Source organism: Apteryx mantelli, chromosome 3 (assembly GCF_036417845.1).
Source record: "Apteryx mantelli isolate bAptMan1 chromosome 3, bAptMan1.hap1, whole genome shotgun sequence".
NCBI classification, from domain to species: Eukaryota; Metazoa; Chordata; class Aves; order Apterygiformes; family Apterygidae; genus Apteryx; species Apteryx mantelli.
Window position 1 is genome coordinate 118815495 of NC_089980.1, and position 25060 is coordinate 118840554.

Below are 25060 nucleotides of genomic sequence, written 5' to 3' on the forward strand. Positions count from 1 at the left end.
CTCTGATAAGACCATTAAAACCGTTCCAAACCAAACTATTCCTTCTTGTGCTGGAATCCAAGACTGTATTTGAACAGCACTTAAGTAATAATACCAATTTCATAAGAATGTTCCAAGGTATCATTAACTATAGCACTTGAAAATGAATTGTGCTTTTTATTGTCATGCAATATCCTCTAGCGTCTTTTTCTTACTTTGGCCCTCCTTACTTTCTGCTTAAGGTTAACAAAGGCAAGAAGCCCATGCTTTTGTACATTTTCCCTTCTGTAACTCCCATAAGATTAGGCATTGCAAGTTTGGTCTATACTGCAAACACTTCGTGAAAGAACCACTTTAATTTTGCAATCTAATAGCTGCAGGAGTAATTCCCTAAACAGCTATGCAGCATGCTGGAGAGGTCAGAGGTTACAAACAGGGATAAATGGCTGTGCAGCAAAATGGTGCTCTGAAACTGCAGACCGCAGCGTGGAAAACAGCTCTCGCTACCAGAAACGCTTTGCTCACGGCTGGGAATGCAGGCGGAGAGAGAAAGTGCTCATGCTCTATTATACCTTAGGGCTCAGAGCTCTCACGCACTGCAGAATTAGGAAAGCAGCCTTGAGTGACAGGCTAACAGCTCTGCCTTATATGCTGTTTACAAGAAAGAGGTTTCCTTCTCATTTTTTTAAAAAATGTGTTTCTTTTCCAAAATCACTTGTTTTTCTCATGTGCTTATAGCCAAACATCCCTGAGCATCTATTTACTGCTCTTTACTCTGATTTCTAATTCACTTGGTTAGTTTTGATATCGACCTCGTGTAAACATTGACTAATGCTTTTCTCTTTCCAGGTTGGCAAGAGGAATGGTAACATTGTATTTTCAGGGCGAATATTTACAACTCATATTCAAACTCTGACAACGTGGTTTTTATAAATCACTATCTCCACAAACATCCCTGCTAGTAAACCACTGCCCTGGCAAGGACTAGGGAGAATAATACATTAGGCAGGAACACAGCTGAAACATAAAACTTCTGTTTTGTTTAGTTCAGAGGTGTGATCCTCAGCTATATACTACATGGAAGATAAATGGCATCTTATTAGCCTCCTGACATGAATAAGGGATGGGCAGAATTCCCGTCTTAGCACCCCTATAGCCATAAGAAATTCACTAATTTCAAGAGGAAGACAGCATCTCAGGAAAGTCAAATGAAAGACCGTGGAAAAGGTTAGTCAGTAAACTACATCTTACAGAAATGCCTCCCATAGGTTGCCAGTTCCCAGTATTCACTGCTTTGGACTGTATCTCTTGCACAGAATTTAATCCATTGGCAGTGCCATATTTCCATCCTTATGCCAAGAGAAATTTATGAACGTTTCTGGTCTCAGGGAGGAAAAAAAAAAAAAACAAAATACTTTGGCTAAGTATCTTATTCATTACATTTACTTTACTTGAATGGTAAGTATTTTCATCGACGTGAACAGACAAAAAAATTTTCTTAAAGACATTTCTACTATCATAAAACAACAGCTTTTAAGCTTTAAGACAGAATAAAACTACTTTTGAGATCATTCTTGATTATACAGAGATTTGTATGCACATTTGGTCTGTGGTACAATAACATTCAAAAGAATTTTTGCAAAAGTTGGAGATGTGCGATCCTGATGAATTTATTTGTAAACTGTGTGATTACACATGTACACCATGTGTAAACAGTGTTTAACATTGTAAATCAATAGCAATTTCTTTGGTTTCAGTAGAGTTAATACCAAAATTTGTAAAAACAGAATTAAAATCAGGCTAACTATGGTTAAAATATTGTTTTCTGGATATACATTTTGCATACAAAGTGGTATACAATTATCTCTCTAATGTGCATTAAATGATATTCATTTTTAATTTGTAGGTGCTTATTGTACCAAATAGAAGTCAAACTAGAGTTTTTTAGAGTTAAAGAACTTCCTTACCAATATTTCACTAGCAAATACCTTAAAATGTTGTTCGTTTTTTTCTAAAACAAGTAATGGTTCAAAAGGACCCTGTTCATGACAGTCACTTTTGCTAGACAGAAATTATCACCTGAAACTGCTTTTGTCAAGTGTATAGAGTGCAAAATCTGCATTTGGGTATATGCATGGAATTTGGCCTTATATTGTTTCCATTTCATTAGAAAATGCCACTCAGGGCAAGCTCTTGACAGCTACAGAACATGATCTCAGATCTGAAGCCAATTAAAAGACAATGAGAGGTTTTCCATTGACTTAGGAGGGCTTTGCATTGGGCCTCAGAAAAGACTTCGAACCATTGAAGGCCCTTTTTTGTGAATGAGAGTTTAGAGAATTAAATCTTAGATGGCTTAAAAAAAAGAAAAAAATCTTAGTAATTCTGTTCTTTCAGATCCTTCACACTTAAGTCACAGAAGGTGCTACTCAAAACCAAGACTACCATCCCTCTTCCATTATACCTATACTTATGGAACATACTTACGCTTTCCTGACAGATGTTCCTTGATTAGTGCATCAGAGGAAAACAAATCACCACCTACAATGGTTCCTGGAGAAGCCTTGAGGAGAAACCTATAATCTATCATAGTTTTTATTATTCATTTCTTTTAATATCAGTTTTTATGATTCCCCTATTTTTTCATAATTTATTTAGAATTCTTTTTCAAGATGAAAAAAAAAACAGAAATGTATTTCCACAGTGTCCAGTGTACCAAACGTTTACAGTTTTTAAATTAAAACTTATTTGCAAAATGCTCAGTAGTTAAAACAGCAGATATTGAATTCAGTCCTTTTTAATAAATATGCCAAGTATTTAAAAGAAAAATACATAATTTTTTTGCAACAAATAAACAAGAAAGTTCTTAAATTTTTATATCTATTATATGTTCATATCTGCATTATAGATTTGGATGATGTGGTTGAAATGAGTTATTTGTTGTTTACCTGTTAAACTCTGAATTCAGTATTCAGTGGACTGCATTTAACACTGCATTGTTTTAGTTCTTTTAGATATCAGTTCATAGGAGAGCAAAAATAAATAAATTCCTAAGCTCATAGTTTAGCAGGCAAAACGAATAAGTTGTGATTTTCATATACTTAGCCTATTTTAAAAAATAGTTCTCTACCTGTAAAAGAAGAAAGACCACAGCTTGGTCTTCTTATAAACCTCATCTGTATGATTTGATTCCTTTCCTACTTAATACCGAATAAAAGTGCTCCAGTATCTAGTCTCTTTTGAATAATTGTGTTTATAATTCTTTTAAGCTGATCATATGCTTTTACAATGATGTCCCCATTAATCTGCAGCCTGAAAATTCATCTCTGTGTGGTGTTAGCTCTGAATCCTGAAGACGACGATTTAAATATCACTCTGATTGACTACTTTACAGCTGATCTTTTTAATAAAACGATGTAAGTAGTATAATTCTGGAAAATGCATCTTAAATATAATTTATTTATATTTAAAATTTTTCAAGGCTCTGCCTTTTTTTCCTGTTTACCACAGTCCAAAAAATAAATAACAATAGTAATGTGCTTATTCTGCAGTCCTTCGCTGCCTCTTTTTTATTATAGAAAACAAATACTGCTGGAGCTGCATGCAGTGTAAGCACAGTCAAGCATATAAAAATAATTAATGATGGCCAGTGTAAAAATACCCCTCAAATTGTAAGGTTGTTTCACATAGTGTACACCGAATGAGCCCGTGCTGAAAGAGCACACTGTCGTTATCTGTAGAAGGAGAGAAACCATTCAGCAGACTTTGAAGCAGTGGAAGTTCTGTGTGTGTTAGGGTAGAAGAGCAGTTTTTACATGCAGATGAGCAAATGTAAATTCCACTTACTGGGAATACAAAAATATTGTAAAAGAAGATTATGATGAGGTGTTTATGAGGGATATGGGATATTTTAGGGATATAAAACATTGATATAGATACTACAGTGCTGCAAAAATTGTGTGCCACATAAAGTCCCAATAGCACTAAGGTATAAAATAAAGGGGTGAACTTAAATGCATGGCAAAATTAGATGTTACTGTGCAGTTACAGACACCAAGTAATCAAGTTAGCCATTGGCCGTTCTAAGAAACCAAACGCAAGGATTTTTATACCTTCAAAAGATTTAAATACGGCAATCAAACATGAATGCTAACCCAAGAGAGCAGCTGAGGGCACCTGCCCAGATCATCACTGTTGTAGTTTAGCGTAACTCCACTGAAGGCAATAGAGCTACGCTAATTTACACCAACTGAGGATCCAGACAATCATATTTAGGACTTCAAGTTGCAAAATTGCTTTTATTTGGGGGTGTATAGTAAGGATTTTGGCAAGTCTGACCAAACACAGAGAGTGCAAAACACTGCACTTTTAATTCCCCTTTTAGCAACTATATAGTCTACGCAACTTCCCATGGGGATTGCCTCAGCACTTGGGATATACCACAGCATCATGTTGCAGATCTTTGCGGATCTGGATGGAATGAGCAATTGGTTATGATCTGCTGATTTGAAGCAAAAATGATCAACATCACAATGCGATTTTGCACAATAACCAAATTGTGCCAAAGAAAAAAGACCCTTGAATTGAATATGAGCAAATGCCAGGCTGAATGAGATTAATTATGTAGAACACATTCAGTGACAAAGAAGTATGACCAAACCCAAGGAAGGCGGAGGCAACTGTACAAATGGAAAGACTCCAAGACAAGAAGGCCTTAGAGAGATTCATTGGGCATGTTAACATAAGTAGGCAAATTCACTGATAATTAATCACAATTAAGTGCTCCTCTCAGAATAGTTGATTAGGGATGGCACAAAATGGCACTGGAATGACTGACAAGAGAAAAATTTTGAAATTTAAAATAAACTGTCAAATACCCATCCACATTGAAATATTCTGTGATTAATGAAAAGTCTAGGACCTAAGGGTAGTAACTTCAAAATTGCATAAGTTATTGCAGACACTGAAATCCACTTTCAAAGTCAGGCACATAGAAGTTACGGGGATGTGGATTCCCAAGTGCTTACATTCCTTCTGAAAACAAAGATTTGGTTCTTAAGTCACACAGGCTGTTTTGAAAAATTTTCTCTAATTCAGTGAATGTTCATCTGAACTGAGACTATTCCAGGTGATAACTAAATGGCATATGCTTTCAAACACTGATTAAAATCCAAGCAGCAGAAAAAGTACAGCTAGCAATATCTTTTTACTTTAAGTAATTAAGTGCATAAAGAAAAGAAAAAGGTCATAAGCTATTTGAATATTTTAGATGCCACTGTGCAAATTAAAGCTTGTAATTCCAGAAAATTTCATGGTATTGATAACTTACTAAGGCCCTGATTCTGCAAGGTGCTTCATGCAAACAGGCTTTTGTGCCTACATGGAACATTTCACAGCATTAAAGGTACTGATATGCAGATGGCTTTTAAGGAGCTTTTTAGTGAGTACATGCTTTTAAGACTACCTTTCAGTATGAAAACAATGATGGAGGGTCTTATGTAAACAGAACTCAAGTATTATCTATTTTGGAGACAAAATTTAACAAACTTAAGTGAGAAAAATGGAATGACAACCTTACCAGTCTGAATGAGTTATTCTAACAGAAAAAGCCCAGCCACTTCCATGTGTGAAACTTATTGCGACTATAGAGATGAGGTTGCTGCAGATGATGGGTTTCTATACAAAGGACATTATCATAACACCACACAACATGAGGTTGGAAATGCTAGGTATAACCTACAGTGCCCATTTGAGTATTGAGAAGTGCAGGAACAGAGCCCAAGGTGTTCTGTTCTGGCCAGGCATGCATGCTGCCATCAAAGATAAGGTATCCAAGTGGAAATCTGCAATAAATACAGGAAACAAAATGCAAAAAAAACCCACTGAAACCACATGAGATTCCTAATTTCACTTGGCCCAAGGATCTAGTTGAACAAAATGGGAAAGATTATTCCTTACAGGTCAACTATTACTGGTGATCTATGGTCCTTGGTTTTTTTTTTTTTTTTAATAATTTAAATTAGACTTGCATACTAGCTTGCAATTTAATAAAACATCATAAACTGCAGTTTGTTTTACCATAACATTGCAGATGATAAGTTAATAAAATGCTATCATTCACAAATGACTCATTCTAGTCATTTTTTAACATTATTCCAAATACATCATGTCTGGTCCTTACAATCACATTTTCCATATAAAAGTTAGAAAAAACATCAAGGAACTTAAAAATGTCTTTGCAGATTGAAAGGATACATACTTAGCATCAAAGAAGTATTTTATTATAACCCAGAATTACTTACTAGGCTCAACAACTTTAGTATTCAAGAAAACCTGTAATGCCAACTTCAATTAAGTTTCCCAAGTTAAAAAAAAAAGATTTAACAGGAAGCTAGGGAAGCTAGAAAAAAAGCAATAATAAGAATGGAAATGGCTACTGCTCTTGCAACAAAGAGTAAATTTCTAAGAGAAAAGTGGGTGAAAGCTATATAATGGGTCACAGCCTTCCAAATGTCAGTCTTACAGAGTCCTTACAGGAGGACAGAAGTAATCTAATCAGGAAAAATAGGAAGGGAAAGGAAGGGAAGGGAAGGGAAGGGAAGGGAAGGGAAGGGAAGGGAAGGGAAGGGAAGGGAAGGGAAGGGAAGGGAAGGGAAGGGAAAGGAAGGGAAGGGAAGGGGAGGGGAGGGGAGGGGAGAGGAGGGGAGGGGAGGGGAGGGGAGGGGAGGGGAGGGGAGGGGAGGGGAGGGGAGGGGAGGGGAGGCGAGGCGAGGCGAGGAGAGGAGAGGCAAGGCGAGGTGAGGCAAGGCAAGGCGAGGCAAGGCGAGGCAAGGCAAGGCAAGGCAAGCAAATAGAAGGGAAGCAGAGAGAATGGAAGGGAAGTGAAGGGAAGTGAAAAGAAGGGTATGCCCATAATACCAGTGATTGCACTCCTGTGGAGATGGAGTAATAAACGTACACACAGGCAGTGAACTTTAGAAATATCTCAAGTGGCAAACACAGGATGTAGGTGGAGAAACCACTTCAGCAGCTAAACAGATCTTTGCAGAAGTAACTGTTTTGAGCACAAAAAGTTACGGTGCATTTGAAGAACTATCAAGGTTTAGAGAGGATCGGTGCTGTTCAAAATCCAGTAATAATCTGGTTATCTATTTAAAGAGGGGGGGTCTTTCTGTAGTGCTTTATTAATATATCCTATTAGTTTTTGTCTCTGTATTTCAATTCCATATTTGGAGAAGGCATAACTTTGTGTCAGATGACTAAACCCAGGAGGAAAATATTACTTTATTCCAGTACTATTTTATATGTTCAACACAGTAAAAACAACACAAGCTTCCCCACCTCTGGGAGGATATCTCTTCTTTCCACTTCCTACTTCTTGCTATGCAAATTGCAGTAAAATCACTTGATACACCAGTAAAAAGTGAGTATGAAAGATTATACTAATACAGAAGAGTTTCACTAGAAGTGTAAGCTAGGGATACCTTTTTCACTCAGAAAATTATATTGCATGGAGTCATTCTAATTCCTAACAGAACTGTGATTAAATCAGGATAGCTTCAGGGAAGCTCACCTTTCTGTCTGGACCCAGCAGAAGAGACTGCTAGGACGACACATCTGGGAATGGGGAGACAAGGATAAAGGGAAGATAAGAGAAAGAGTAGAAGAGGACCACAGAATATGGAAATTAGGGTAAAGAGTGACATGGAAAGAATAAGGAGGCACAGAAATTCCAAATCATACTTTGTTGTGGAGAAAATACAATAATAGACTGAGGTTCTCACTTTCACTTAAGAAGAGATATGGAAAATAAAAGCTCTCAGGCTTCATTGCACAGAGAGAAATGAAACTCTCCTCTTCCCTGTAAGTACCATAGGGCCATGCCAACAGATGTTCACCAGAAAAATAATGGCATGCAAAATCTGCTTAGAGACATAGGTGCTTTGGGACAGAAGGCCTGGCAATGTTACAACAGTATCAGATAAGTATCCAGATTTGTAGACACTTTGTTGAACTGCAAATCTTTCTGAGGTTCAGATTCTTTAATATAAGCAGTAATGTGATTTCCTGAAGAAAACTGACCCAAAGGAAAAAGTTTCACAGTAAGGCAAGCTAATACTTAGTTATTGAACCTATGGCCTTCAAAAAAGTACGATTACTTTCACTTCAAAGTAGCATGAGAATTAAGTTCATCATTGTTTTGAACTCTGTTACCCAGTTCCCAGGTTGGCAATACACTGAGTAGAAAAAGTTCTCAGTCAACATGCAGCACTTTGGCTAGAACTGATTTACTGAGGATCAAAACATTTCCTTTAAAACCATAATTAATTTTACTCTTAAAATTAGATTAAAAGTGCTTCAAAACATTGATATTTTATAGTGTTTCATTGATTAAGCTGCATTTAACTGTTGAATATTTTAATATTGGTAGCTGTCACTGGATGGACTATTAATTGCTTTCTCATCATAATTAAGTTTACTCATCGGTCTAGTACCCCTAGGTGTTTAAAAAACTAGTTGCCTTTCACAAGCATTATAACCTGAATCTTAACACTGGAAAGGCTTGGCTTCTTGCCAAACATTAATTTTTTCAGAGACTCTTAATGCTGTTGACATCCTTTTTGCCAGCATCAGAAACTGGGAATTAAAGCAAAAGAAATGATTCTGTTATTTGGAGATCATTGACCAGGCTGTGTAACTGCTTTGTCCTGCCTATAAACTATACACAAAAACTCTCATGTTTTCATTTGTGCTTTGGGTGAAAGTTGAGAATCGCACAATCTGCCCAGTAACCCTGAGCAAGAAGTCTTACAGAAGAGAAGTATGGACGGCAAGGAATAGTTGGGCCAACTCTGGAACAATTTAATGTCTTGGAAATCTGCAACATTATTATTCTGGAGATCTAGGGAATGTGGGCAATGGAATTTATAGAGCCACATTTACCAAAATGCAATATAGAAAACATAATTGTTAAGCTAAGTAAACCTTTCTCTAACCTTTTCAGATTCTCATATTTTTTGACTATGACTAGAGCATCAAAATCATTTGAAATCTTCAATGGCTGCTATTTTTGATTTTAGTTAGGGCTTAAAACAAATCAATCAGTGTAGCAAAATTCCAGTTAGGAAGCTGCATTATACTTAATTTGTGTGTTGTACAATACAGACAAGCAGATTATGGAATAGTAGAATGTGATATAAAGGATTTATCAGTACATAATCAATATTTGCTACACAAGCTATGCATGGCAAAGCTATAAAATTATGAAATCTTCCCAAACTATATAGTCCAGAAATATAATCCCTGAGGCATACTGCACTGTCAGTTGTTCTCTATACCCCACGCATTAGAAAAATATTTGCCAGAAATTTTACAGAGGTTGAAGTCTTTGTGGATGACTGCAAATAACTACGTGAAGACTGGAAAAGGAATAAAAGATGAAGAAGAGATGAGAATGGTACAGATTGGAAGAGACAGGACAGAAGGGATCTCAGCTCAGGATATAGACGAAGAACGTATATACATTTCTCTCTAAAGTCTGGGGCAGGAGCCAGGGTTACTGATGCCTACACCTCTGCTGTAAGCACATATATATAAACTACACTAACAAAGTTCCCCACCTCCTTCTGGTACCAGTCCATGTAGAGCGTTGTACCTGTTACTGCTGTTTGCTACTACAGTAGTTCAGGTGACCTCTGAAATGGATATCAAAAGTTCCCATGGTGCTGGCTGCCTGAGAGAGGCCAGGAGGATCCCACATTATGGACTTTCTGCTTCTTTTCAGTTTGCTCTTTTTAAAAGCAAGGAAATTATACCCCCAAACCTCACACAAAAAGAATGGAACTGATGTAAATGAAGCACTTCACAGTTTAAAAATTCCAAAATCAAAGTTGCTTATGCAGCTTTGGTTTAGTTGCTTTGTGCATATGCATTATCATTTACATGATCACATCTTTCTCCTATCTTATGCAGAGAACAAGAGCATAAATGAGAACTGTATAGAAAATGCTGTCATCCACAGGACTGCTACTTCTCTGCCTTGAAATACATATGATAAATGAGAAGATGCTTTATTTCTCTCTCTCTCTACTAACTTCAGCATGATGGCTAAGATGGAGAGAACAATAAAAATATAAATGTGATGGAGGCAAGAGATGGACTGATCAGACAAGAAGCTTGAGACAGAGAGCAATGTAGAAAAAAGGATAGAGGAGACAGGATAGAGTGAATGGAACAAGTGGAAGCTGGGAATGAACACAGCTTTGGGGAGGAGAAAGGAGAGTCCCATTGCTGTTCTGGAACACTGGACTCTGTTCTGCTTCTTCTATAGAGTTTATTACTTTTCACAAATGGTCGATCACTCATTGTGTAGAACTGCCAAATTCTCACAGCTCAGAGAGAATTTAATGGGTATTTGGCTTTGAACATATGTAGTTTTCTATAATGCCAAGAACACTGACAAACTGAGTCCTAGAAGTCTCAAACTGAGCAATCAAAATTATTTGCTAAGGTTTTCTGTCCTTAAATTAGGGATAATACTAATCCTGGCTTACTTTAATGTATAATTGCAGGTGAAAATAAATTATTTCTTTTATAACCAAGATAAATTAGCTAGGAAACACTCAGTTGCAATGGTAGTGAAAAATACGTGAATGAATTAGTAGATACATCCTGAGAGTACAGTTTGAGAAAAGTGCAGTGAATAGCAGACAGGGCACACATGGGATACTGAAGAAAACAGAAAGTATTCATTAGTTGTTTATGCAGTGATTATTCTCTGTCCAGTGCAACAAATTACTTTGTTATCTTACAGAAAAATATGTGATCAGGAAATGAAGGATTGTCTGGTAATGAAGATGCAAAAGTGAACTAATTTAACCTGTTTAAAAATCTGGCATTTCCTAACTTTTGAATTCATTTAACATGTTTTTTATGTGTTTAGTAAGTACATGTAGATGCTAATATCATTTTAAATATGACTTAATTTTGTTCTCTTTGCTTAGACAAAACTTGAAGTAAGTAGAGAGAATGGCATGAGAAAGGAGTAGGGTCTCAAGTTCAAGTGATCTTTTTTTCCCTCTAGTTTGAACTAGGTATGCTTGACGGGAGATGCTTGAGAGAGGCAGAGGAGAGGGCTAATTCAGGAACACTTTCCTAATACAAGTGGAAACTTTATAAAGGGTTAGAGCAGCAAAGTATGTGCTTAAAGTATTATTTATGCTGCCCAGCGTCTTGGCTGTGCTCGGTTTATGTAATCATATTTCCTCCAACATCTGCTACTTGACCCCACCCACCCAACCCAAAATACAGTCCCAGCTCTGCATTTCGCTGGGCTTGTTTGCCCATGTCTCACTCTGCTTATACATATATTTGTCCCCTGAGCAATTTACATCCCTTCCCCTTGCACATCACATAGTCTTCTAGTGGCAGATACCAGCAAGATCTGAACTGATAGTTTGTAAATTTTTTTTTCATTGGATGGGAAAACAGTGTGAGTTTCTGACCCATTGTTTATACCCACAGACTAGACTAGCTAAGACTGGAGAGCAATCTAACTTCAGCAGCTTTCTTATGCTTTCCTTCTTATCTTTCTCATGCTTTAGGGTCTGTTCTTTCATCAAGGTGGGTACTGAACTCAAGAAATGCTCATTAAGGCCCTCATGGATGGTAATGACAGAATACTGCTTAGCATGACAGTATAAGCTATTCATTTGTATTTTCCCTACCCAATTTTCCTTTTTACTTTTGAACATCTGCCCCTGTTAACCATACTGAGGACTAATTTTACCAACTCAGAAACACCACTATCTGGTAGCACTAACAAATACTATAGTTCTTCCACATCTAGAATTTCAATCAAGCATATGGTGCAGGAAGACAGCTTAGAACTAATTCTCACGATTCTCTTTCATTGCTCACAATTGTCACTCCAAAGTACTGAAAGGTAATTGTAAAGAAAGCATGTTAAGTATGGGAATAACTAAGTAAACACTAAAAAACATAGTCAAATGAGAAAATGCATTAAGCTAATAAGTGATACAAACCTGGGGAAAATTATACATGCATTAGGGATAAACAAACTGTTTCCTCTTTCCTCCAAACTAGTTCTGAGGATCTCAATCACTTTGCTAATTGTGTGATCAGAAGTGTTTCATCAGTCTAATCTCATGGGAATTTTTTATTCTGACTGGCAAACTCAAAGATTCGGAAAAAAAATGAGCAGGAATTCAAACATTGAGATGAAATTCCAAAAATTCTGATTTTTGTCCATCCCTATCACACAATGAATACACAAAATAAAATACTACAGCAGCAGACTTATCTATAGGCCCAGCCTGTATGGAATTTCTCGTGAGTCTAACATACATTGCAAGCATGGATCAGCTCCCTCTGCAGCATTTAGTGGCTCTCCAGATAGCATATCTATTTTCTGATGTAACTATACACAGGTTGCAGTCAAATAAATATTCATAAAGAGAATATTTGTTCTTTATATCTTACTTGAGTTCTTGTGAGCTTGTGGCCAGCATACTTCGAATGCTTTTGTCAGCCAAGGGACAGCCAGATAAACTGTAAGACATGGCAGGATATACAAGTAAGTTAATCTTCTTATTTACTGAACTCTCCCAAACAAACACAACATAAAAATTAAAAAGTAAAAGATTGTAATGCAGAAAAGCGATGGGGCAAGTGCTGTAATATTGAATTTTGTAATATAGTTAACCCTCTGAATATATTTAGATATCAACATTACTTCCAAAATTACACACTGTAAATATGCTTTTTTGTTTCTCTATAAAGTAGTAAAATGTAACAAAAAATATTTGTGATTCTTGGGTTAACTACTTAAATGCTTAAGCATACTTTGGAAATTTTAGTAATCTATTTAAAAATAAAAGACGTTTATACAACACACAAATTAGCATGCTTGTAAGATCAACATATATTACTCAAAGGGTTAACACATAGTTCAACGTTTTACTTTGACAGCATTGTTGAGGTAAGCTGAAAACAATAAATTGAAAAGACAGAATCCACCATGAAAAAAATGAAGTCACACCTTCTATGTGAGGCGTAATTACCAGTCACATGACCACTCCCATCACACCCTGGTGTTGGACATCTGCCACCAAACAAAAACAAAAACAGCCAAAATAGTAAGTATGTTTAAAAAAAACTTTTAAATGTTTCATTGTTTCCAGTTTAGCTGCAATGACTGCAAGGGGTTTTAAGCATCCTAATCGAAAAGCTGCAAAATGAACAGGATTAAATGAAAATGGCGTCTCAATACAATATAGCATCATTAAGAACAAGCAAATACACATTAGCTTATCACTTTACTTAACTGGCAGTTTGAAACATTTATATGCTGCAGATGTTGCATGCTCATACTGCAAGGCGTATATGTATTCATTTGTTTAAAAAAAGACAAAGAGAGAAAAGGTTAAAAGGAGAAAAATAATTTCACCTCACATTATGCTTACGTTATTAAATCCTTTTTGCTCTCTTTGCATTGAGGGTATTTGGGTTTAGGACTTGGGATTGTAACTTCACCAGGATATCTTCTTTCTTCAAGTGCCTCTTGGAAAGGGTCCAAATCTTCTGGCTACAGGCAAATATAGAAGCATTAGTCTCAACTAGGTGAGGTTACAATTTACACAAAATACTGCAAAGCAGAGTCCTCAGATGCTATGTCTTTTATCCCTTTCTGTCAGAGAAAAATAATGAAATTATTCTATATTCTTTATCACCCATTAAATCTTCAACTAATACATAGAAATTTAAATTTTGGTTATTTAATTAGGAAAGAAAAAAGGCAAAACACAGATATTTTCTATCACTGTTATATTATTTTGCTTTAAAAGAATAAATATATTTTCTACAGTCACCACAAAACAGAGGGACAGGAAAAAGGAGACTAAATATAGTGCCTTATGCATCAAAAGGCCTTCTAAATAACATTTTTAATGGTTTAGATCATGAGAAAGATGAAACAGGAACCATGTTACCATCTACACACAGCAACACAATCTGTGACAAACCCCAATGGATCTCTCTGCCAAAATATAATTTTATAATAATTATATAATTTATAACTTTTATAATATTATAATTATTAATTAACTTTACTGAGGCATTCAGAAATTTAGTGGCATCTCTTTCAAGGGCGAGGTGGCTGAATGCATTGATGTAGAGATTCCTGAAGGTGGTGCTATAAACAGCATAGTAGAAATATAGAACTCTGCTTGCTCTGGTAAATAGGCTGTACTATATGTATTACCTCACTTTTTCTTGATAATGACAAATTTCCTAACTTCAGTGAAATTAATAGCAAAACCATAACTGACACCAGAGCTAGAATGTATTCAATATATCTAGTGAAAATGCCACTTTCTTATATGCTTCAAATCTACCAAAAATAGTTTTAATTAAAATAGGCAACAGAGATTGCTACACACAAATGATTATTCTAACTTTATAATATAAATCAAGAAAAAACAGAGAACAATCTATAGAAGGCTCAGTTTTGTAAATCATAAAGTGAATAAGAGTTGAAACCTGAAGAACAAAAGCAATGGCATTAAAACTTGTCAGCAAACCTTTTCAGTATTTTGGCTCTCATGCCACACATTCTAAATTTTGAAATGTAAAATAAGTTCACTAACATATTTTATGTACTTGCCTTTCCTGTTTAAAGGGTTTTGCTGTTGTCTTGGAACTATGAATTGGGAAGTAACACTAATGTCTACTCTCCCTTCACTGTATTCTTGAAACAAAGTATTTCATTAATACAGGCCCTGCACACACAGAACTATCAGGAGTGTATAAGCAATGCAGAATCATGTTAGCTGAAATAGTTAAAAGCTTATATTATACTCTGCTGCTTTTGTTTTAATTGATTTATAAGTAATATACACTTCTAAATATTCTGCACATTATTTATGCTTTTCAAATTCAGGAGAATATCTGGTCTTGACAGCAGATTACCCCAGTACTGCACAGTTATGTCAACCTGCTTATAGAGAGTAATATAATCCGGAAATAGTGAAACATCTTTACTGAAGAAAATATTTGTTAACAAGATGATGCTGTTAGAAAACATGATTCACATTCATGGTTCAAATGTTGTCTTTTGGAACTTAGTCACAGACCAGATGTGTGCCAACATGATATATTTCTAAAGACTAACCAGCAGAAAGTCCTCTTTGCAGAAAACTATCATTTTTCATCATTTATTTATTTTGTTTCGTCTTTCCCTCCAAATTTCAGAAATGCAATGAATTACAAAAATCAGATTGCAATGAGAAGCAAGAGATGAAAAAGACATACATTAATCTCTTTGGAATCATCTTCATCTATCCTACTGGGCTTCATTTTAGTGTAGTCCACTGGCAAGTCCCAGCAGTCCCCCTCATTCAGTTGGTAACACCGATTATTCATCACAGCTTGCCGTTGAGGTGACATTGGCTCCAGTGGTGTCAAAATGGTACAGCAACCGTCTCGCTGCCTCTGCTTGTTCATGCTCAGATCCAAGGTCCCATTTTCATCGACTTCCATGTCCGGATTCTGTCAAAATAAGAAAAATAATGTTAATTCAGCCACTATCAAACTGTTACCTCTCTGTGTTTTTTAATCTCATTGCTTAGCAGAATGATAAAACGCTTTTCCATTCCTGTATAGATTGTAAGCATTGAGCCCCCTCCCACACATAGCATGCTTCTGTTACACAACATTAATGCTGTTAAAGTAGATTTTTTCATATCTTCCTGAATGGCTAATCTGATGTTTGGGGGAATAGAGGAGAGTCTTCATTACACCTCCTGCCACCCAGAACACAGGTGCAAAATTTGGAATGAAAATGAGAAATCTCTAAGGGTATTTTCCTGTTGTTGTCTTTATGCTCCTGCTTTACTCTGTGCCAGGTGAGTATCTCTGAGTTAACATCTGCATAATTCTTCTAGTTTTCAGTCCTGGCACCTGTTTGGGTGATTAGAGTAATGAAAACAGCTAGTATCAAATAATCTTTGTTTCTTTGTTCATGTAATAGTAACAGGTAATGCTTGAATAGATAGTGCCAGGGAGTTAAAAGGGAAGGTGGGGTACCACACCAAGCCCATTTGGACACCATTTGCCAATGTTCTAGGAAGAGGAGACACATTCAAACTTCACAATTCATTCACTGCAGATGTAAATTTATTAACATTGCATATGTCTGTCTTTATAATCAGTAACTTCAGGTAAAGGAACAGTTGTGACAATTTCTGCAGTGATTGAGGTATTGTGAAATACAGAGCAAGTGAGTATGGGCTCTGACTTTTTCTTTTATAGAAACAGACAAGGGTTATCTATTTTATTAGGTGTGGGGGAAGGAAGATATCTTAAACAAAAGACGAATTTTAAAAAGCACAGGATAAAAGATAAAAGAAAAATGCCACAAAATATCCCTCATCTTTTCAAAAGTGAAACATTTCACAAGAAATTTGATTTCAAAATGAGTGTGAATGCTACTGTCTCCTCATATGTCTAGCGGCTTTCTCTCCTCTTCAGTAACAACAGAGCTGCAGAAAAACACTGTGAATGCAAATCCCGTTTTCTGAATTACTGCCTTTTGTCATAGCATGTATCTAATTGCTGCCATCTTGCTAATTTAATTTTGAAGACACTTGTTTCTTTTCTCAGATTCATTCCTTCAGTTTCAATATAGGGTGAAACATTAGGAAAGAGGTCCCCTCTGTTTTTGACAATTAACGTTTTCAGCATCTTATTCTAACTTTTTTCATCCTGTTTATATAGAGTACAACTGCATTTATTTGCATGTCTGAAAGAGATTTCCCTCTCTTACAGTATTAAATAAATTAATGTAAAAAGCAGCATTTGAAAACAAAGTTGCCAATCATTCTGGATTAAATTGTGATTATTACTAATAGCTACTGCTTCGGGTTTAGTTCGCTATGTATGACCAAAGACCTTTCTACAACGGGAGGAGGAAAACCTTTGTTTATGTGTAGAAGAACAGAACATGTCTGCCGGCTCAAAATCTCTTCTATAAGCACAGTAAAAATGTTTCCTCTGCACTGCATCTGTCTCCTTAGCCATCTAGTGGCCTCCTATAGGTACCACTGTACTATTTGCTGGTGCATGTTAAACAGGCATTTCTTAACAGCTATCAGAGTCAAAATTTAATGTTTGTAATGAAGAAGAATCTTCTGGTAAAGCTTTAATTTTTTAATGAATGTTAATAATGCATTGTTTTTTCTTAATACATAAAGCTTAACATCAAAATCTTTTATTTGTATCTGTATGGCCATTTCATAATACACTGAGAATAACTCTATGAACATGCAGAGAACAGTGACGCTGCACTACTGTTAATCAACTTTGAAGTCACCTGCACTGGAGGAATTATCATTTGCTTCGAATGTATTATGCAGTGACTTTAGAACTGTGATATCACACACAGGCAAGAAATTACAACATACAAGTAGCACAGATTTCTTCATACTAGATCTTACAACCTTAGTCCCATACGTGACTTATAAATGAAATTACATCATTAAATCTTAACTCTTTCATAAAAAGTATGAATCAGACAGTGTTTAGCAAAAATTTCTGTAGTGCAATTAATACCACTTCAGCAACCCAAACATCTTTTATAATCACAGATCTCACTAGTAAGAGACAAATTTAAAAAAAAGGGAGCACAGGCTATCAGTATCATCAGCCTATATACCGATCTGGATTTCCCGAGCTACTTGCAAGCAATTTGCATCTTTATCTTTTTATTTTGCTGCCTTAGCAGAGCCACCAGATTTTGTTCATTTTGAGGGAAAAAAAAAGGAAAGAAAAAAAAACGATTAAGCAAGATGTACAATTCTTCTATCTATCAGGGGCACAAATCTAGTGCAGTAAAGAGGAATCTTCATCAACAAACATAATTACTCATTTTTACCCTCGCACAGAGATCCTGAGGCTTAGTGGAGAGGTTCTGAGGCATCTCCCTGCAGCGAGTGGAGAGATTCAGAATAGCAGTAGCAGCCATGTGTGCTGCCTCCATGTCATGAGTATAGTCAAAGCTGCTCTTGCTGCAGGTACTGCTGGCACTGCTGCCTCCACCACAACTCATATTGCTGCTGCTGCTAGGGGCATAACTGCTTGTTGTGCTGCTGGTTGGGCTGGAATTCTTACAGTAACGCTTAGCTGTGGGAAGAAACATGACAAGGATGACTCAAAAGAACTAGCATTCTGCATAACTGAAGAGAAAAACAAATTGCTGGAGGTGAAATTTATAATGAGCGACAGTAACTGATAGAACAAAAAATGCAATAAAAATGATGGCTGTATTTCTTGATTTCTGTCTGTGATTTTTAAATGCTAAATATGTGCATTTGTATGAAAGAACCTCCTGAAAAAATCTGTGTGATGTGAGCATGAATTGTTCTGACAAACAGGCTGAAATTAGAAAATAGTAAAAACACAGAGAAACACTGCTTTTACCCCACATATATAGTCAGACAGAAGGTAGGAACTGCTGGAGTCACTCATTTTTATTAATGAGGGGTAGCATAACAATATGGGACCTTACCCAATTTACACGAGCAAACTTATTTTTAAGGTCTAGACTCCCTGGAGCTAGCGAAGATCAAGCTCTTTGTGAGGATAATGGGCTTGGTCTCCGGGTCACAGCGCTAACCATATGTCCTTGAGCACTTCAGACCTTCTAAAATGTTTCTTCTTTCTACATCATGGGCAAATACTATGACACTGGCCATCAGAAAGGAGAGGAAGAAGAGAAAATGATGAAAGAAGAAAGAAGGTGGTCACATGTGGATTTTATCATGGGTCTCACAAAGGCAAAAGCAGTGGCTTTGTAAATGGAAACAAATATAAGTGAAACATTCTCATCTTCAAATACCCTACCCTGAACACCTAAAACTCTTCATAAAAACAATAGGGCCAAAGATACTCATTTCTTCTCATACTGAAGAGAGAGGCACTTAGCTGTATTCTGACTGACAGAAACCAGTAACAGTCACAAAAGACGAATGCACTGGCAAAGCTCACTTCCATCTTATTTAAATATAATACTGCACTGTTGCTGTTTTTAAGAAACATTCCTTGTAGCCAAAGGTATTATCATAATAAAACAAAACAGTCCTATTAGCCCACTTAACTCTCCAAACCTCTTACCAAATAAACTGTTTTCAAAGTGTTTAAACAAAATGCAAGAAAGTGTCAGCTGGTCTCCTAAATCTAAAAGTGTATGTTTTTTCATGAAAGTCAAGGTCAGGGATACATACATGCATATTTCAGTGACTATTTCTCCTTGAGATGGAAATGTATACTGTAGATATCGCACCATATAGCAAAGTATAACAATAACCAACTAGCATGCTGATTAGAGAACAATACAAAAAAGGTCAGCACCCTAGTTACAGCTCTTCCTTGATGGGTTCTGTTTAAACGCCAGACTCTTCAGGTGCATTTGTTTGAGCAGACATAGATATAATAATCTGCTCCCATGAGCATAGCCCATTTGTGAACCAGAGTCTGCTTTGGTAGGCAGATAGGATTCAAAAGGAAAATCTGAAAGTAAAATTCTCTTCTACAGCTTTTGCCATCCATTTCCTTTCTTTAAAAAAATTGAAAAAGTAATGGTGTTAATTTTACTGTAAATGAAATAGTGTTTCACTTAATTCATAACAGATGGAGTTTTCTCAGGAAAGCTACATAATGCACAGGGTGTGATTATTTTAAGTGAAGTGAATGCTAAACATTCATCACACTGCGTTGTTCTCAACATGTACTAGCAGGGTATTCACTGATAATAAACCTGTGAACTATTTCTCAAGAGTTTCATTATTAATATAGTAGTCAGTGGTGGTCATTAAAAATTCAGCATTTATCCACGCAAGAATTTTCCTACACTTAAAGAAAGAAATTGAATATTTCAGTTTCTACTGTGTTAACACAGCAAGTATTGAGTTTTTAACATCAACCCTGTACCACCGAACTTGTCTTTCAAAATCTTTCAGTATCTTTCAAAATTCAGGCAAACAAATAAGACATGTCACTTGCAAAAAAAGTTAGGCATGTTATAGTAGGTCACAAATATATATAAAAGACATACTACATGGGAAATCATATATATGAGCATGTGTGTTACAGAAAGGGAGTGAAAGAGACAGCAAGCTTAGGACTAACCATCAGAAACTCATGCAGGCTCTGATATGGACTCCTCTGTGGCCTTGGTCGAACTACATTATCTTTAGAATTCATTTTCCTTATAAATAGAAAGTTGTTCCTAAAATGCAGTTGTGTTGTGATTCACCTGCAACACTTTGAAGGTGAAAAGTGCTACACACAAGCTATGTAATTATTAGCTTTTAGTTTACCAATGATTTAAGCAAAGCTTACTCAGGGAGAAATGGCCATGGTCATTTTAACTCAAGTGTAACTGAACATTTTAAAATGAATCACATAACCTAGACTGTTAATTTTACATTAGCTTCTCAGGAGAAACACAGATCACTGATTTACAATGAATTAAATCAAGTCCATCTATAACAAAGGGAAGGCTGTATTGTTTCAATACTAAGTAAAACACTGGAATTCTGCTATGCTGCCCAGCTCTGTGGCACCAAGTTTTTGGAAGCTCTGAGACCTACCCACACTTTATGATTCAGCACTGAAATCAAGCGCAGAGAACAACCTTCCCAGTAACTACTGGACACACATCCAGCCAGTTCCATATCCAAGAGGGATATCTGATCTGGCCTCCTGGCCTTCCATCAGACATGTCTAGGGACTGATTTCAAAGAACCTCTCAGTCTACAGGCTCCTTTATACTAATTGGTAGCAGAGGACTGGCAAAGATCCCAGCAACTTAAAGGATCAAACTAAGATAGTTGGAATGGAATTAAATTCTACCCAGGCACCCTAACCCCCAGCATTGCCTAGACACCGAATTTGTTATGAAAATTGATTACAGTTCCAACACTTTTTCTGACTCACACAATGACAGATTCATCTCACCTGACTTCAGATATCTGACCTAGTCATTACAGGCTTCCTCTACAGTCAGTGGAGAAAAATAGGAAATTTCAGGGAATGAACAACCTGACCAACTTTAAATATCTTCTTCAGGAGGAGATGAATTGCATCAGAGAATTGTCTATCTTTGTCCTTGATGAAAGCGGTGACTAACTCAGATGTAGGTGTTGACACTGTAACCCGCCCCTGCATCTTCTCAATGTTTTGAGGGAGGAAACCAGTACTATTGGTGGGATGAGAGGAGATCCCCACCATCATCTGAGCAACTGAAAATGTTCCTATCTCCTTTGCCTGCTCAGTCTGGCTGTTATCTCTGCTGTTGTAAACCACAAGGCCAAGATGTGACCCACTTTGAAACTGGTCTCAAAGGAAAAACAAGCCCACAAACACAACCAAGACTGATTCCTCAAGAACTATGAGAATGTCCTATCCCACAACATAAATCTCCTGTTTCTGTTTGCTTTTTATTAAAGCTTACTGGAAAAAACAAGAAAATAATCCAAATGAGCTATTTATGTTTACGTCACTCACAATTGTACACTTTCTCTGATGATGGAAATACAGTGCTAGTTTACAATTAATGAAAGATTCAAACATCAAGTTATTTTTCATATCCTTAGACTATTTGTAAATCTGTTATCATCTTACATAGTCTGAAAAAATAAACTGCTGTTTACTTGCAAGTTCCTAGGCTTCCTTTCAGTTTTGTGCAGGATGACTTTTTAGAACTAAATCTGATCTTATATAAATGTATTTGCTGACATATCTGATAGGTGCATACACTGAACCTCCATGATGGCTTTATTAGCAATAATTAATAATTCACTATGAACAAATATGAAATCACCCAGAAATACTGCAAAAGTTTCTTGAGGAAAGGTGGCTCTTTCAAGTTAAGAGACTCTTCCTGAAATCTCCTTTATATTACAACAAATGCTAGCAAAATCCTTGCCCCATTGTAAGGCAGTGCCAAAACTTTGACTGATTTCAGTGTCCAGGATTTCACTTCATTGTTATGCAATTTTAGTTGATTCTCCTGAAGAACTTCAAAAACCTTTCACCAATTTAAGACAAACATGACAGGGCAGTTATCAAATATCAAAGATACGGAGATCGTAAAGGTTTCATGAAAATCACTGGTTGGGTACAAAGAAAATCTCCAGTGAGGTTCCTTACTGAGAGAGAACTGCAGAGGGCCTTTAAAGTGTTTTGTCCTGTTTGCTGGCCAGTCAGTGTGTCTGTCTAGCCAAACAGCACATGCCATTTGGAATCAGCTACAGTATGTGCTGCCTCCTGCAGAGCCAGTAGGATGGAACAAATCCATAGGAAATTAGCTTTCATTTGTCGATCAACCTGCTACATCTATAATGGGCATCAGCTGTTCTGGGTACACAAGAACCACACATACTTGCTATACAAGCAACAAGTAGCTACATCCTTCTTAGGAATGGCAATATTCTATTTCACTGTGGGGTCAGAAGACAATATTTCACGAATCACATGCATCCAGCACCTCTCTCTCTGGCTCAGATTACTGTGCAGTGAAACAACCTAGTCCCAATATTATTTCAAAGTAAAACTCCTATTTAGATTAAAGGAATATAAAGATGGTTAGCTAAATGAGCCTAATCCTTCCTCATTTAAGGCCACCTTTAAATTTGTGTTTAATGTTACATGTGTTTTCAAATTCTGGTGATTTGGAAAAAAAGCATAGTTCGTAATCCTTTGCTGAGCTAGGATCTTAAAAGAGATAAATATATATCACTTGCTTAAACATCAGAAACTCGATCCCTAAATATACACATCCACAGGTTCCCTAGAAACACTCTGATTCTTTTCCCTCTGCAAGAGCAGACATAGCATATACCATATACATCACAGTAAACATCTCATTTACCTTATATGAATATAAACTTATCAGCTTACCAACTGCAATGTTATATGCAGTTAGTGCATTATCTTTAAAAATGTTCAAGCCCTGATCTGACACATGCAAATAAGATGAGCATATGAGAGAAGAAAGACTTCAAGAAAAAAAGGCACTTTTACTCAAAAAAATGTGTATAGTGACTAACTTTTACAACCCTTATGCTTTCTGCTGTGGTGGAAGAACATGCCCGTTAATCCTATCAGAAATCAAAATATCCAAAATATCAGAGATATGAAGGCAGAAGCTGAAGCAATTTTCCCTTTCTCCACTTACCTACTTTTGAATGTCACGCAACAGCAAAAATTGTTCTGTTAGTACATATTTATTTCTGTTTTCCTAAACAAAAATCTGACACCTGTCTGAAATTTCCTATGGTAGTCAGCAAGTAGTATCAAATATTTTAACTGAAAGCCCCCTGTTTTACATTCCAAAAGAAAGAGAAAAAATAAACGTACAGGTTTATAACATATATACACATATACGTATGCATATATGTGTCTATATATGTTCACATACAATTTGTATTATTCTGATAAATTTTCAATATCCTTGAAGGGTAGAATCCAAATCCTCATTCTTTATCTTGTAGTGCACTTTTTTCCCCTAATACAAATCCTCTTGCCCAACAGACACCATCCACTGTTTTTTCCTGAATTGAAGTCACTTTCAGTCAAATTCTAAACATGTTACTTATGTGAGGTTTTCCAGAGAATTCAACAGGTGTATTCATGAGGACAAAATGAGCAGAAATGCCTCATTAAGTAAGTAGCAGTGATATCTGAAGTGCAATGAAATCCATGTTTCTACTTCTGTATCCCCACAGAGCCAGTATGTTATCTTTATGAGTTACCTGAACTACTGTACAGAAGCTAGAATCCTAATGTGACCCATGAGGCCAGGTCTCCCAGATAGCAACATAATACACTGCTCCTGCACCACAAGGACTAGCTCTGTTATTTAGTTTTTATTGTGTTTTCAATACATCCCAGGAGCTTAATAGCTGGAGATGTTCTTTCTCAGCGCAACAATCCTGAAGCAAGCACCATATAAAACAACGCTTTTTAAGAAGGCCTTTAAAAATAACTTACACATGACAGCATTCCTCATAAAACTATATGAACATGAAAGCATGTCTTATTTGTATGATGTTTACATATACAACAACATGATTAACTGCAAACTTGTCTCTCATGTATAAGAGTGTGCACCTCCTACCATCATATCCTTTGGGGGATATATCCCTGGATTGCACCTTGGGAGCTATGGCTCTCTTGCCATAGGCATGGTTGTCATAACTGTTATATTCAAACGTAGTCTTAGAGTATTTCTCTAGTTCCTTGGCCAAGTTGGAGCGGGGTGTGGTGGTGGGGACATTGTTTCTGTAGCCATACTGAGGGATCTCCAATTGCTTAACAAAGCACATGGGCCTAGAAATTAAAGATATGTAAAGTTTGTTAGATGCAGTTCAGTTTACTTGTCTGTGCATAATTTATAGCTCAGATTAGAAAATCTTAGTTATTTCTTGTACTCAAGAGACAGCAATATATTACTGCATTTGCTTAGTTTGGTTATTTTCAGCAGACAAACAATATATATTTTATTGAACAATGCCTAGAAAAAAAAATAATTCTAATACTGCTAAATGTACCCTGTAGCTAATAGTATTTTAAAATGCTATTAAAATACTTCAGTGTTTCCCTTTGCCTACATAATTGCATCACATAGCAAACATTTTCTCTTTTGGGAGGTGAATTAGAGAGGGGCAATCAGATTGACAGAAAGAGCTTGGACAAATTCCTTTAAATGTCAAAAAAAAGAAGCACTGAAAGCTCCACTTAAGTAATAGTTTCCTCTAAATTTGTTTCAACAGGGTTGCATGCCATTTTCCTGTATGCTTTCCAAAGGAACTAGACCTGTTTCATCCTTCAATATACAAATCCATGTTCATCTTGAGAAATACCGGAGACTTTCATACAATCTCTGATGATTTTGAGCTGCTGCTGAGCAGGTCCTGCTGACCCTTAAACGCAAGGTTCTGGCAGGAGCTGCAATTCTTGAGGCAGATGCACACCACAAGGAAGGGCTTGTAAATGAATACAG

The 25060-nt window shown here is 36.4% G+C and overlaps 1 protein-coding gene across 1 annotated transcript in view; it reads right to left on the minus strand.

Annotated features, from left to right (window-relative positions):
- The window catches only part of MYT1L (myelin transcription factor 1 like), a 130808-nt gene that overhangs the window by 44715 nt on the left and 61033 nt on the right, over positions 1-25060 (minus strand). Inside the window, exons 9-14 of the mRNA XM_067294830.1 lie at positions 24176-24387; positions 17930-18177; positions 15310-15546; positions 13464-13585; positions 13040-13102; positions 12481-12549 (exon numbers count right to left, since the gene is read on the minus strand). Coding sequence (XP_067150931.1) covers positions 12481-12549; positions 13040-13102; positions 13464-13585; positions 15310-15546; positions 17930-18177; positions 24176-24387 — 951 coding nt within the window. The remainder of the gene's footprint in view (positions 1-12480; positions 12550-13039; positions 13103-13463; positions 13586-15309; positions 15547-17929; positions 18178-24175; positions 24388-25060) is intronic.